General features: G+C 45.6%; 1 protein-coding gene across 15 annotated transcripts in view; it reads right to left on the reverse strand.

Annotated features, from left to right (window-relative positions):
- Positions 1 to 9,456, reverse strand: part of PARD3 (par-3 family cell polarity regulator) — a 467,913-nt gene extending 458,457 nt beyond the window's left edge. For 11 of the 15 annotated variants that reach the window (XM_087778504.1, XM_087778469.1, XM_087778511.1 and 8 more), the window contains exon 1: positions 9,186 to 9,456. In XM_087778504.1, coding sequence (XP_087634630.1) covers positions 9,186 to 9,305 — 120 coding nt within the window. In that variant the 5' untranslated portion in view covers positions 9,306 to 9,456. The remainder of the gene's footprint in view (positions 1 to 9,185) is intronic. The other 4 variants (XM_087778494.1, XM_087778487.1, XM_087778432.1 and 1 more) reach the window with 1 other exon arrangement.
- Positions 9,457 to 15,560: the final 6,104 nt, after the last annotated feature.

Here is a 15,560-nt window from a genome sequence, read left to right on the forward strand (position 1 = left end):
TCCCTCTTCATCTTCAGAGGCCGCACGTGGCGCCGAGGCCAGAGGCTCATTCACCAGGAACGGCTGGCCACCGCAGCCCGGCTGCCTGAATTCTTCTTCTTTTGGTACTTGGTAGCTGGCCGCTTTCCCAGCTCTCGCAGCTGCAGGCAAGCAGTCTTCACAGGAAGGCAGAGGGGAAAAAACTGACAGCACAAACAAATGCACACTTAAAAAAAATGCAAATAATGTTTGGTACAACAGGTTCTTAGAGAGACCAAATTAAATCAAGCCTTGTTATTCCACTTAGCGGTTTATTAAAGAAGCTAAAGGTTCTGAAGCTTCCAATTTATTCTTTTTTTTAAAAAAAAAAAAAAAACTGTCATTTAAGTTGTTATAGCAACAGGACTTCCAAGCTACTTGGTCTCAGAGACACTCCAGCATCCCTAGAAGTAATTTTTCCACATTTCGTTAAATTCTGCTCCTGCTCCTTCCTGCTCAGAAGGACTCCGAGAACTTGGAACAAAGTAATTCTTCTCATTATATGCACAAAGAGGTATATCTCTGCAAGTTTCTCACAAGTAGGATATTGCTTCTGACATTTAATAGAGAAGAAAAAAACATTATGTGGCCTTTGCCTAGGGGGAAGATAGAGTAACTCAACAACTTTGAAAGCACATGCAAAAAAGATGGGGTAAGGTGAGACTACTTTTTCATTTAGTAAGTGTGGCTACATTTCTTCAAACAAATGAAAACACCTAAGTGGGTGCGCACGCAAACATACAGGCACTCCCAAAAGTCCTATCTCCATTTAAAACATTTTATACCCGCCTAACTTTTTTTTCTCCTATGAACACCAGAAACATTGCCATTCTGAGTCTGTAAAGACATGCATACCCGGAACAAAAATCCTATAAACGTGGCCACTTAAAAAGAAAACTGCTAACGATGTACCAGCTCGCTCCTCCTGCAACAGATTCAAAATCTCGCTGCATCAGCAGCAGGCTGAGCGTGAAAGAATGTGGAAAGTATGGCCAAAAATGTGACATCGTTTTTCCAAAATAGTGTCTATTTTCCCTACCAAATCAGAGATTCACTAAGCTTATTGCTCAAAAAGGGGAAGTTTCCTATAATAAATGCCACAGGTTTCTTTTTAAAAAGAAAGCCTTCTGGGTGACATCTGTTGTGCCACTGAGGTCAATTTTTCACCCTCTTCCTAAATGGACCGCTTACCACCAGGGCACCAAGTTAACCAATTTCTTCCCATCTTCAGCTCTTTATATTTGTCAGTACTTAATTCACTCCATTACTGTCTTGCTTCCATGCAAGCTCCTGTTTCCCTCTCACGTGAAAGAAAAGGCACCAGGAGTTACATCCAATTATCATTACCCCAAAAGTACTTCCTTTTGCCAGTCTCCTTTCTTCCTCCCCTAGAGCAGACCACCCTTCTCCCCACAGTCGTTTCCCTTCTGCCAGCCTTGTCTCTGTTACCATAAAAGTCCTGACGAGCTGGAGACACAACGATCCAGCAGGCGACACCAGCCAACTGCTCCAGCACCAGAGCTCCAGCACCAGCGCACGGTGCCAGGCCGGAACACAGCAGCATCCCAGGGCCCAGCTCCATGGGATGCTCATCTCTGCTCCTGGGCAGCAAGAGTTGCTCCCCCTCGCACAGAAACACGCTTGGCCTTTATTACTCTTCCCCTCCACTGGAGACCCCAGCCCTGAGACGCAGCGTGTGGGATCTAGTCCAAGAGTTTTTAGCAGGGATGCATTTCTCCTTTTGTTTGGGACTAAATGGGTTATCAATGCATACCACTTTACAATAAGAAACTGAAGTAGGAAATAAGTTACTGTCATGTACCTGCTACCTGATTAAAATCAGAACAGCAGCAAATATTGCAATAAAATAATTATTAAAATTATTTCTGATTTAACAAATATCTGGAACCAGTTTGAGAAAATAACCAAGGCTACCAGTAGGAAAAAATCTAACATTGCTACAGTATTGTAACAAGTAAAATTAATGTGATTATCTCAAAAACAAGAAGTTCCTAATGTTTACTGTTAATTTAAAATTATTTTTTCCCCAACTTCGAATTTCACTAATTTCTCTTTCACTAGTAATATTAGTCATTTTGACAAGTATTATATACATCTGTGCTGCTGCATTCTTTTTTTCTTTCTCATTTTTTTAAACAGCACCACCGGATTATGTAACTTAGCTCAAAGGCAGTTTGGTTTTTTGGTACTTTTTTTATTTGTCTTCCAGTACCAGACTTGCTGAGCATTACAGTAAAATGACCTCAAAGAAACATGGAAAATCTATAATGTATATTAAAGGGGGGGAGCACAGATGCCCTAAAGTATCTTGCAGAATTTTTTAATACTTTTTGCTCCATTTTTTATTTTCTTGCTGCTCACAAAATATTTCTGAGTGAGAACATCTGTGCTATGCTCTAGACTGATGTTAGAAGAATTCCACTTTATTTTCAATATACATAAGCATTGGTTCAGCATTGTTGCATGTTTTATCCATTCAATTTATATTTGGATGAAAAGGTTTGTTTTCCTTTGAAGAACCAGGAAATTGTTTTAAAGCTACATGAACCGTATTTTGTATAACTAACATCACCAGCATTTCTCCCCCCTTTTCTCCATCTTATTTTACCAGATCAAATGTGCCACGACCAAAAGATGTCACAGTCTGGTACAACTGAGAAAGTGTTACTTCCAGTGGTGTTTTTGTAACAGAACTAAAACATCTGTGACCATTACATCCAAAGTTAAAGTGTAAAAAGCTATGAGAATCAGATGGTTTTCCACTGGTAGAAGGCTATCGCCCAGGAGAAGAAAGGCAGGCAACTCCCTAAACCCCAAATTGCCTCCAGGACCTGTTCTGCTGATGCGCTGAGCGCTTTCACAGGCTCCTCCGCAGTCGTCCCCTCAGAGCTACAGGAACTGCTCACAGCAGCCAAACGCTGCGTTTGCTCAAAGGGAAATCACTCTCAAGCCACTCTTCCACAAACACACACTTCACTTGGATCACCGTTAAGTAACGCTGAAATACTGAGAAACCACATTATGCCAAAGCGAAAGCAGTGATGTATCCCGTCCGGCTAAAGATAGGTACTGCTCACATCAGCCAACCACAGTAGTACCACACGTACCCTTTACTGAAAACACCTTCAAAATTGAAGGGCTTGCATGCTGTCCGCTTCTTACGCCCCTCTTCATAAGCACAACAGAATTCAGTTTTTCTCTTCATTAGCCTTGAATAATCCCAAAAGCATTTACTCTGCTTGCTCAAACAACAGGGCTACAGCCCCAGCGTGGCCCTCGGGCCTCCCGAAGACAAGCCTCCTCCCTGGTACCACGGATGGCTGAACACAGGCAAGACCTGGCAAAGAGGGGCAAAGCCCTGCCCAGGGCACGGCACAGCTCGTGCAGCTCCCCGCCTCTCAAGCCACAGGTCTCCTTGGGCACAGCACTGCTGAACAGCAAAGTCCTTGTGCAAGGGACCTCCACAGCCGCTGCCACGCTTAATCCAAAGGTTCATTCCTACCTTCACCCTGCAACCTCTCGTGTAATGTGTGAGAGTCACCTGTACTCACAGATGAGGACAACGACAGGAAAACACTCATTCTGCTAAAAACACAGAGGGAGTTGTCGAGAAGTGGTTAAAAGGAAGTTTTCTGTAATGTGTGGAGGGAATTAAGTCACTATACGCAAGACACAGCCTTGTGTTTCCACCACCAACTCCCAAACCTGCAGCATCACACAACAGCTTTCTAAACACTAAGCGACCGTGACCCATTTCAGTACTTTTCTTCCTTAAATTAGCAGCTCTCCACTGCTGTTCATAGCTTTCCCCAAGCTGCAGCAGAGCGACGTTGCCAGTCAGCTGGGTTTCACTGCCACTGTTGGGAGCTCAACATCAACAAAGAGGCCAAGAGACGGCTTGAGAAAAGTACCTTGAGAAAAGTATCAGCAGCCCCAGGGAATCTGGGCTCTCCTGGCTCAGGTAAACCATTGAAATACCACCCAGCCAATACTAAACGCAGAGCCCAGAGACTTCATCCTGGTGGTGTCAGCTAGAAGTAAACCAACAGCCAACTGAGCAGCAGGGCTGAGAGGGATTTTTCAGGTTTATGGTTCCTTTTTGGGGTGGAGAAGGTTCCCGCACATTCTGAAAACAGCCTATAAAGACTTCCTTCTACCCACAACAGGCTCAAGATTTACAGATATCACAACAAAATCTAATTATTAAAAAAAAAATTAAATCTTTTTTTATGTTAAAGTTAGTCACTATTGCCCATGAGTGTTTTTATTACGATTCTGAAAGTGTCTCTGCATGGGCACTGTGGAGGAACCAGCTAAGCCTGTGCCCAAAACTCGAGCAGTGAATGTGCCGACACCAATACAAAACTCAAGTAAAATCGGCAGGTTTTCATACTGACCTACCCCTGTGTATTAGGATCTATAACCGATGCCCCAGTGACACACTCACAAGCAACTGTGAAAGTGTTTGCTCCGCAGAACATAAAAAGCATCGAAGTTGCCGTTGTGTACCTGGAAAACAACCTGCTGTTTGGGAGCTGACTTTTAAGCAAATAATCTGAGAAGTCCCAGTTAGCTGGCACGTGGAAAAAAAACAAAAACAGGGAAAAAAAAAAGCTTCACACATTCACTGAGACTACAATCTTCCCCTCTCACACTTTCCTGCAGATGAATGTCAGACCTACCAAAGAAGTGGAGCTTTAAGCTCTGGGTGGCCTAAGCTTCCTACATACAAATTAAGTGAGAATATGGCCATTTGACACCTGCTACCTTTGCTTACACAGCCAACTTGCCTTGAGTTCTGGTCTCTTATCAGCAACTGCCTTCAAACGCTATCAAACAGCGGATTACAATTTCTTTTCACAAATATTAACGTACTGCAGTTTTTAAATTAACAATTCAAGCATTGTTCCACACAACATCACAAACCCCCGAACACTTAATCTCCCACAGGATTTGGTGAGGGGGAGGGGAAAGGTGTCTCAAAAGAGTCCTCCTAAAATCTTTGACTCAGCAGGAAAACTGCTAATTTACTTATTTTAGCTAGAAAATCCAGGTTATATACAGGGTCCAGGAACATCACTACAAGCTCATGATACACAGGACATCAGACTGAACTATCACAGAGACTGAACGATCCGTATAGGGATTGAACATGAGACTGAACGACTCCTGTAAAGGTATGATTTCCTATTTCAGATTCCTGTTTACATCACTCAAAGACAACATAGTAAAGCTAAAATTTAAAAAAATATTATGCCCACCCATTACCTATGCATGCTTATTTTTATTTGCAAGAACAAAGATAAACGCTGAAATGCTTACGATATCCCAAAAAACCCAAAGCACACAAAGACTATGGTGACAATCAAAAGTCACCGAAAGAAGTCAGAAAAGGTCTCTGGCTACAACCAGATGAAACCAGAAGTACAGGATGCACAACTAATTCTTTTTGATAAAAGGTTACTTGATACGTCATTTTTACGAAAGTTTTCCACATTTTAACACTAGGTTATAGCCAACCATTTGATAAACATGTTTCATCTCAACTGCCTTTCTGTCTGCTCCCTTTTGGGGCAGCCCATCATCTCTTGCCATTAACATTAAGCCCATCAGGCGTGGCTGACTTCCCCTCCTCAAAATGCCTCTTACCTTCTCACCAGCATTTTTTTAGCATCAAATTAATTGCTAGGAAGCCAGGAGCAGGACTACACCAACACAAAACCTGCACCGCCCCTGACCAGCAGCGTTTGGAAACGCACCTACCATTTTTCAGGCCAGCCGCCCCCTGCCCAAACTGTACTCGTTGAACACTCACTCAGAAACCGCACCGCAGGCTGCGCCAGTCCAGCCACATCAACAGAGCGTCCCTACTGGGCCACCACGCAAACAAGGTTTCAATAAGCGTCATCAATTATTGCCCACTCCAGTTGCCCCGAACAAGGTGGACGTATCATCATTCGCTTGCTCGTTCACCACAAACACAGCTTGCAGAAAAATGGATCACGTTTCAGACCCAAAGCTTCTTTTGGAATAAAAGCAAAGGAACAGAAAGATTTCCTATACACGCTACACAGCCCAACCTTCAAGCACAGCCTGTCATATTAATAACTTATTCCACACTTGAAGATTTAGTATTGACAGCAGTGTTAATCCATAACGAATTTTGAGATTTACAAATCCTAACCATAAACAATTGCATCCAGAACTAACTAGGTATGTTATCTATATGCTTTTTAAGTCTTAAAATTTTACAGCGAGGAGAACCTTACTATTACCTAGATTATTTTCCTTTAGTATTTTTTTCATTCTCACCATGTCTACTCAACCTAAAGAATACCAAGTCAGAAAAATTCAAGCCGAGGTCAAATTTTGAAGTTACTCGCTCCTGGCACTCTGCAAGCATGATGCGAGGCTGCCTCACCACGATTGCACGGGTACGTCAGAAGTGCTCCCCATGCAGATGGCTTATTGCTAATCACAACCTGCAAACCATGACAAAGCGGGAGGTAATCTGAGAAGGGCTGACAACTCAGTTCTTAGAGGCTTCAAGTAGTTCTGAAGGAGCTGCTGCATGCAGCAGACACACACATTTTTGCAGGATGAGAAATGCTGGTTTTCCTGTAAGTATGAAAACCATAAATTTAATTCAAGTATTTTGAATAATCTTTCACCAGATATATTTTTTTTTTCTATAACAGCACAGTGGTGGTGAAGCAGAATTCAGTGTCAGCTTGATACCAGCTGCCAGATCGCACATTCATATGTGCACACATACTTTCATCCCCTCTGTTTAGGAATTATTTGTCCCCTCTCTTGTCTCTTTCTGAAGTAAAGATTTGCTCATCTGCTACACTAGCGTAGAAAGAAACCACCTAACTGCTATAAAAAGACAGTAATCTATGAAATTCTGCCATTGAAACCATAAAATTACTATGTTACTCTACGGCAAGCACAGCAAACAGCACTATACATTTACTTACAAGACACAGAGGATCCACCTCCTTACTACCTAAACATCACTGCGGAAAATCTTCAGCAAATTTAAGTTAAAAGTAAGGTTTGATAGTGACCATATAAAACACTGAGAGAAAGCCCATGGACTCTGCTACTGTGTTTTCAACCACAGTATTTCCATTTAATAGAAACAATCTCAGTAATTACGGCTACCTCAAGTCCATACCAGTGGCATATAGCACAACCGCCATATAAATACTAATAAATAAAACCACCATGTCATTTTAAACCCAGATCAGGAGCTTTGGGGACTAGGGGCCAGTGAAAGTCTGGCTGCACCTCTGCAAACTGTCTTTTTAGTAAACACAACGGCATATCTGAAGAAGAGTTACATTTTGATTTTTCCATGTTTCCACAGGTGGGCCACTTCTTTCCTGAACAAACCCACACCATTTGCAATCACGTAACCTTTTCCTGGTGACTGCATGTGTTTCTCCTGTGCTCGCTACTGCAATCGCTTCCAGGCTTAACATTACACCGCAGAACGCAACTGCCATCCCTGAATGCAATTTAACAGTGGGAAACCAGGACGCAGCCCAGCGCCGTGTGAGTTACACGGGCCAGTTTTGGAACACGACACATCAAAATAATTAATTTTATTAATGTTGTAACACTGATGAACAAATCCTGCAAACACTCCTCATCCGAATGGCCCGATGAGGCATTCGGTGCTCCCCCAAGGGACACGATTCACTGTCCACTGGTTTACCTTAACCAGGAAGGTGCTTTCGGCCACTGTCTCCTTCTTGCAGGTAGATTGCCATGTGCATTAACTACCATATATAAATAACAGCTGGTATACAGCCATGGTCATGTCCTAGTGAATCGTTTTACTCTTTTTCCAGCCAGAATCACAACTGTGTTACAAGAGGAATAATAAAAATACAGAAAGAATGCGTTTGTTCTCTCCAAACCCAAATGGGGAGGCGATGGGAACCTCAATTACTTTTCTCATCCCAGCAACTGTAATTGTGAGAAAACTTATCTTCAAAATTTTCTTGGGAATCACTTAAAACCCATCAATGTACTGTTCACACTACCCCTTCCGCTGCAGGTTTCAAAGAGCCTGGGAGTCAGCATTCACCAAAACAAAACTTCCAGGTTCAGAAGTGTAAAGCGTGTCACAAGCACTAAGGGGAAAAAGGAGCACTCAACCGCTCGGATGGATCAGGTAGAGCGAAGGGGAAGGGCGCTGCTCAAGTTCTCAGCCAACGACGGTCATATTGTCCCAACAAACCAGTTGATTAAAAAGAAGTTTGCAGCAACAAGAAGAAAGTACAGGGGAAAAACAAAAAAAGAGGAAAGAAAAAAACAAAGCCCAACAGGTCGCCTATGGAGGGAAAGCCAAGCGTGCAACCGCCTGCACACCCACAGCCAGGGATTTCAACATGGGGCCGAGGGAGCGCAGGCGGCACTCGGGACCAGCCCCGCCGCGGGCCGGCCCGGCGCTCCCCGCACCCCGGGGCACCGCGGCTGCCCCACGCACGGGCGGGGCCTCCCCCCGCAGCCCCCGGCAGCGGGGCAGGCGCGGAAGCTGCGCGGGCGGCCGCGCCGCTGCGGGACCCCCGTACCCCGGCCCGGCGCGGGGGGCTGGCCCGCGGGTCGCCGCCGGACGCCCCTGCGGCGGGCTCCCCTCCCACCGCCCTCCCCGCCGGGCCTGGAGGGCCGGGAAGCCTGGGGCTGGATTTCCAGCCCTCCGCGGCGACTCCCGCCCGGCCCCCGGCGCCTCGGCCCCGCCGCCCGCCCCGGGGCAGAGCCGGCACCGCCGGCCCCCCGCGCCCCTTTCCCGGCCGGGCTCGGGCGCCCCCCCTCCCCGCACCGACACCCCCGGGGGCCGCCACCTCGCCGCCAGGCACCGGCGAACAAAGGGCCGAGGCCCGCCAGGCGCCCGCGGCCGCGGGGAGCCGCGCTGGCCGCCGCGGAGCGGCCCGCCCCCCCGCCCCACTTGCCCCCCTCCCGGGCTCCCCTCGGCGGCGCCAGGCACACGCCCCCCGGAGGGCTCCGCCGCCGCCGGCCGCCCCCGGCCCCGCTCCCGCCGCCCCGGCGGGGCAGCCCGGACTTTCCCCCTCGCTTCCCTCCCCGCTCCGGGAAGCGCCATATTGATCGCGGGCGCCGCTCCCCGCGCCCCTCACCTTGGCGATCGCCTTCTTGTACCGGGTCACCGCTTGCTGGATCAGGCTGAAAACTTTCATGTTCCCGTCCCCGCAGGGCACGACCACCCGCGTCCTCCCGAAGCACACCGTGACTTTCATCCTGCGCGGCCGGGGGGCTCCCGCGTCCCTCCGGCCCCGCGCAGCCTTCCTCCTCCTCCTCCTCTCCGCCCTCCGCCACGGCCGCCCCCCGGCGGGGCGCGGCGCTCAGCCCTCGGCCGCCGCCGGGCTGCCGCTGCGGGCGCCCTGCCTCCGCGGCCGAGCGGCGAGGGGAGGGCAGGGCAGGGCAGGGCAGGGCAGGGGGCCGGTGCTGCCTGCCCGGGGAGCGCGGCCGAGCGCCGAGCCGGGGGCCCCTCACATGCCGCGGCGCTGCCCGCTGCCTGCGGCCACCTGCTCGGCGCCTGCCCCGGCGCGCAGCAGCGGCGGGCGGGGCGGCGGCGGCGCTGCCTCCCCGCTCCGGAGGCGCGGGGCGGTGCAGCGGGGCGGGGGCAGCCGGGCGGCCCTGCGGGGCGCCGGGCAGCGCGGACGGGGCGGGGGCAACCGCCGGTGCCGGCCGGGGAGCGGGCCCGGCCGCCGGGGCTCGGTGCCCGGCGGCGGAACGAGCTGGTCGGAGCGGGGCGGGGGGTCCGGATCGAGCCCCGGCCGCGGGCCCGGGGGAAGCAGCCCCGCAAAATCCTCGGCCCTGTCCCCCGGTTGGTGCACTCGGGGCACGGACGGGCACTGCTTGCTGCTCCTCGGGGCGCTGCCTGCTGCCGCCGTTCCTCAAATACGGGAGTGCGAGGAAAGCGAGGCACCGACCCGGGGAGGCGTGCGCGGTCGGAAGCAGCGGCTTTCTCCCGGTGTCTGGGGCGGGCCACGGCACGCAGCCGAAGTCAGACGGTCTTCATGGTCCGTTGGGTTTCTGTTAACGCAACAGAACCAACGCAGGGTGAAAACTGGTGCATCGTGAGTAACAGCAGCATCAGTGCAGCCGCTGAGCAATCTCCTACTCGAAGCCATCAGAAGTCAAAGGGGTTCACAGGTGTCACATTCTTTCATGGATTTCACTGATGACAATGGAGTTGCACAGCTCACTGGACATTCAGTGTGGCCTGACGACATATTTCTTTTGGGTAGGAATGGTGAAACAATTCAAATTAACTGCAGAATGAAGGCAGAGTTTGGAGGACAGGAAGGCAGGGGGAAAAAAGCTTCCCCCCCCCCCCCGCCCCCGAGCTTATACACGGTACTGGAGACGTGAAGTTCAAGTAAGCTTTGAAGCCCATAACATCAGCATCCTTCGACTACTGCACAGGGCACCTCAGCACCTCTCCTCTGGTGCTGCCTGCCCGGCAGTGGTCTCAGCTGGCAACCCACTCTTGTTCCCGTACCGATAGTAACTTTAAGAACTTCCAACCTGGTACAAATGGCAAAGCTATCTGCAGTTTAGTAGGTACACAGTTAAGGAGCAGAATTAATGATAATCTTAAAAAATGAAAGGCGAAATTATTGCCCAGTTAAGTCAAGGGTAAGGTGAGAATGGCATCCCTAACCCTTTGCATGCTAGTTAGCAGTTTCCAGTGAAGAAAATGGAGGAGTGAGATTATATTAGTTTGGCCCCATGAGTATCTGGTCCAATTTCACTCAAATCCATAGAATTTTTTCCACTAATTGCAGTTTTGGAAAGCTTTGGGGCACTCACAAGATCAAAGATGAAAAAGTCCATTTGTTGACCTACAGATAATTCTAAGCTTAGATGTTAATTTTATTACCATTACCCACCTGAGTTATCTGAACTAATAATAAAGGTGAGGATCTGAATTCTATATGAGAACCAGTACATCCATCTTAAAGCAGGAAACAAGCACACCTGCCATGTTATAATATTTTATCACATCCCCAGTGTTCACTTGTGTGGAATAGAAAGACAGCATGCAGGAGTTCAGAAAGGTAGAAATAAAATAAAACTGGAGTAAACAGTTTACTGCTTATAACTGAGACAACTGAGCACGCTCCATATTTTTATGGCCATAGCTCATCAAATTTATTCTTGGAAAATGTTGAAAATTTCCATTAACCTGCTGTTTCTGTACTTTCTAGGTGATCATAAGAGCTGCTGGGAACATACTGAGAGGATAAAAGCCGTATAAATCCTTGGTTTAATAGACATCACCTGAGAAACTTGCAGAAACAGCTGTAAAAATGTGAAGTCAATAGAGAGTCTTCCAAGACTGTCTTTAACAAGCAATTCTATGGTGGCATAGACTTTGTAATGTTCACCATTATACTTCAGTTGTCATTTGCATTTATCTGCTGAAACACAATGTTGCCTATCAGGAACTTTACCACCCTGCTATAAAACTTATTATTAGATACAGTTGCTGGTCGACAGTAATTATTTCACTGTTCAGACACTGCTACAGGTTTTTCATGTTTTTCTGTGATTTAATTCCTGCTCTTACTGTCTTTAGCAAGTTTCTTGGCAGTTTTCCCAGCTGTTCTAACAGTCTCCTGGAAAAAAAACATAAAACAGTTGAGAAAGAAATATTGACAGTTTTTCTATTAAATGTGTAAGACAGGAAACTTCAGTAGCGAGGTACAAAGAAAACAAGTTTATGCTGGGATCTGATTTAAGGTCAGAACTTAAAGGCTCATGTATGAATAGTGATAGTACTACCAGGAATGAAAACCTCTGAGATATGAATTCCTTTCCCACTAGATACACACACCCAAGTTGTACATACATCGTTCTGAAAACATTTCGGATACAATTTACCAAGTATAGTGTTTGTTGATGTCTTAGACTGAAGAATGAGCTTTAACAAACAAAAGTAACAAGCCTGTGAGATTGTCCAAGATCTAATTATGTAAGATAAATGAAGTATAAAGCATTATTATAAGAGATTATGAGAAAAGGATTATACTAATCAGGAGAAAAATTGGCAAGAGTTGCTAGTTTACAAAAATTACAACTACTTTCTATGTACTTAATGAGAGGACACCATGTTGCAATATGGGTGGCATATATGTAGTTCTGGATGGTGAGCTTTTCTGGGCTAATATATCATAGAACCTGACAATTGATTTATTAACCAGTACGTTGTTGGAAGATTTCCATGAAGAGGCAATTATCTGTCCTGCAAGAAGAAGCTGGAGATGGAGCATGGGATAGGGAGAATCAGAGCTTGCGATTACTCATGATTAATATTCAAGTTCTGTTCAAAATGGCCACCAGGCTGAAATCCCCTGCGTAGACACTGCAAACATGCAAGGAGTGAAAATCTTGCAACCTAATGCAGATGATTACCAAAAGTCAGTTTTATCTGAATGTTGGAACTATTCAGGCAGTGGAGCGTTGCTGATTTCCAGAACTATTCCACAGTTTGTCCTGCCTTTATACTCTAGATGGAAGAATTGTTCTGGAATAATTCTGTATGTGTTCAGGTTTAGTAGTCTGTTCATGGCATACAGATATTCCCTGGTCTGACAAGAAAACACTGATTCAATGTACAGTATGTTTCAAGTTTATGCAATTTTAAATATAGATGTTTCCTTAAGCCAAGTAGAGTTAATTCAGAACTGTGGAAAGACCAGAGTCAAACTGAAGAGCAATGTTATTCCTCAAAGAAGTAAAGTTAAAAAAAGTTATCAAAATCATATGGAAGACAAAGTTTAAAAAATCTGGGGTCGCTAAGTTATATGAAGCACATAAAAACAATTAAACTCTTGCACTGATATGAGTTCAAAGTGCCATTTGCAAAAATTACTTAGGAAATATACCAAACACTACTAGGTTTGGCAGACTTAAGATACCAACCTGCTGTAACTCTCCTCCTGCTCAGTTATTGGGTAAAGCCTTGACTTGTTTTTTATATCTTCAGAAATCTGGCTTTTAAAGTTCTAAATCATTTACATTTTACTCCGAGTCTCTAATCTTGTCAAATCAAACATGCCTGTGACTATTTGAGATCTTTCTACGGATAATGTTTTAACTACAGGAGTGGGTTGACTTCTCTGCCGTTATATTTTCGTGATGTTTTCCTACATACTTTTGGTACTTCCACAAAGGAGCAAGGCAATGGTTCCTAACATCTTGTGTTATGAATGAGGCAATCATTAAAGCTTATTAAGTAATTGCGGCTAGCTCTGGCTTGAAAAAAAAATGAGGCTGGATAAAAAATTATTTTCTACAACTTCTCAAAAGAGGCTGGGATTTGTGGAATGGAAAGTCCTCGGATCATTAAAAAGTAGTTATAGAATCACACAGGTGTTAATGTCAGACTTAGGAGACGCAGATGCAGGACGCTTGGGAAGACAAGCAGAACTTTCTTTGTGGTGTAATAGAAGGAAGAAATTGTAGCAAAGAACAATTCACGATTTTGAGGAAAAGCCACAAGACTGGTGACCTTTCCAGGGGCTCCAACCTGTGCCTCAGGCAGCTTCAGGTAGCAAAAAGGTGGTTAGGGTTAAAGAATGAGTATAGGTGAATTTACTACTTTTTTGTCTGTATCTATACTGGTCTTATGCTACTTTTTAAAAGAATTATGTTCAAAGGTTTTTAATAGTTTTCTTAATAATTTTCTGGTGGTTTTCAGCCATCATCAAACTGTTTAAATGGGAGTGCTTTCTTTAAGATATATCAAGTAATGGCTTCATCGTGCTGAGGACTGGGAAGGCCTGAGCTGGAATAGCAAGTCACTTTTTGGTGTGCGGACTTGGAGATAATCCACAGGAAAGGAAGCAGAATCGTCAGAGGTCTAAAAAGTGAAAAACATGACCCGTACAGGAGTGAAGATACTGGGAGTGTCCAGAGCAGAGAAGAGGGCGTTGCTGGGAGATACCTGAACAGTCTTTTTTGTGTAGGTTGAAGGTGCTACAGACCTACACCCAGAGCTATGAATTGTTGCAAGGAAAACATTCACACCAACTAGTTTTCCCCAGCCCCAGCTCTCCTACCACATACTGTATTTATGCTATGGGCTGAATAGCATTATATTCATATAACAATACAGGTAAAGTTCTGAATGTCCCCGTACTGCAAGCATGTATCTAAGTCAGATGTTGGAGCTGGCAATTCTTTATTTGCCCTTAGGGCCATGGAGAGTCCACAGCTCTGTGCCAGCAGTGACCAAGAGCCACCACAGGGATCGTGCTGGGAGGAGAATGATCTGCCACCTTCTCTCATGCCCTTCCACTGAAGCTGTTCTGCAGACTCCAGCCACGCCAGTGTGACCGATGCATTTGCTTTGGGGATGTGAGCCCAGTTATCCCCAAAGTCCACCATCAGTTAGAGTTTCAGCAAACTTTCCAGAGGAAAGGAAAAGGAAGAAGGGGAATAGTGAATGTCAGCAGCTGAGACCAGAAAATCCCAACAGATTTTCACAGGACAAAGAAAAAGCACTTTTACAGATTTGGAATTTTATCCCTGACCAATTTCAAAGGGCAGCTCCAGACATTCAGTCATCAGAGCTTCCCAACAGCAACTATCAAATTAAAAAATAATCACAATATTTTTCAGCGGAAAATACTAGATAATCTAAGTAGAGGGATCATTGCTGCCTATTCCTATAATGTTGAACACAAACATATAAACTTATCGTTAGCAAAATTAGGTTTTTAGCAACTTTTCAATTACCAGCAATCATCATTAAAAACTGTAAAAATAAAGCTGTTAAAAATAGTAGAACTTGAGGGATTTATGATGACTGCAAGAAATCAAGGTGAATGTGGTTAATTTACAGAAGACTGAACTACAGGATACTTATAGAATAAATGATTTTAAGACCCTAGGATGTTCACTTTAGTTTTGTCTTAAAGCTTTTAGAAGCTTGGTGCTTTCCTAAAAATATCAGAGGTTACTTATCTTTGAAATCTTCATCTACAAAAGCTACTCGGAGACATTTTGTCTCTGCTGAGAATTTATTGGATGTTTTCATTCTCCTTTCCTTCTTTCTGCCTGTCCAGAAGTTTGCTCTTTGCTTTTCTTCCAGCCTTTCAGTTATTGATGAAGTTGCTGGCACAGATTTCCAAACTCTGAAACACAGAATACAGGATTCCAGCGACTAAAAAGGCTTGTGGAGGCTTTTCACTAACTTCTGTGGGCTTTGGATCAGGCCCTAGGGCCTTATCTACCCTACTCAAATAATGAATAAACAATATCAACACAGAGCTCCAGTACTAGGCCCTGTTTGTCAAGTACTTGCCAGAGCTGGAACTAATTCAGATACTGTCAGAGGAACCCATTTGCTGAACAGAAGCTATGCCAAATTATTTGCCACAATCAGGTTTTATCTATTGATGAGCATTCCTGAAAAAATACCTTCCTGTGACATGAAGAGGAACACCCACAGGGTATGTTAGTCAAAAGGCCTATCAAAA

Source organism: Nipponia nippon, unplaced genomic scaffold (genome assembly GCF_047370975.1).
Source record: "Nipponia nippon isolate SJK-2023a ecotype South Korea unplaced genomic scaffold, ASM4737097v1 scaffold_1, whole genome shotgun sequence".
Classification (NCBI taxonomy): domain Eukaryota; kingdom Metazoa; phylum Chordata; class Aves; order Pelecaniformes; family Threskiornithidae; genus Nipponia; species Nipponia nippon.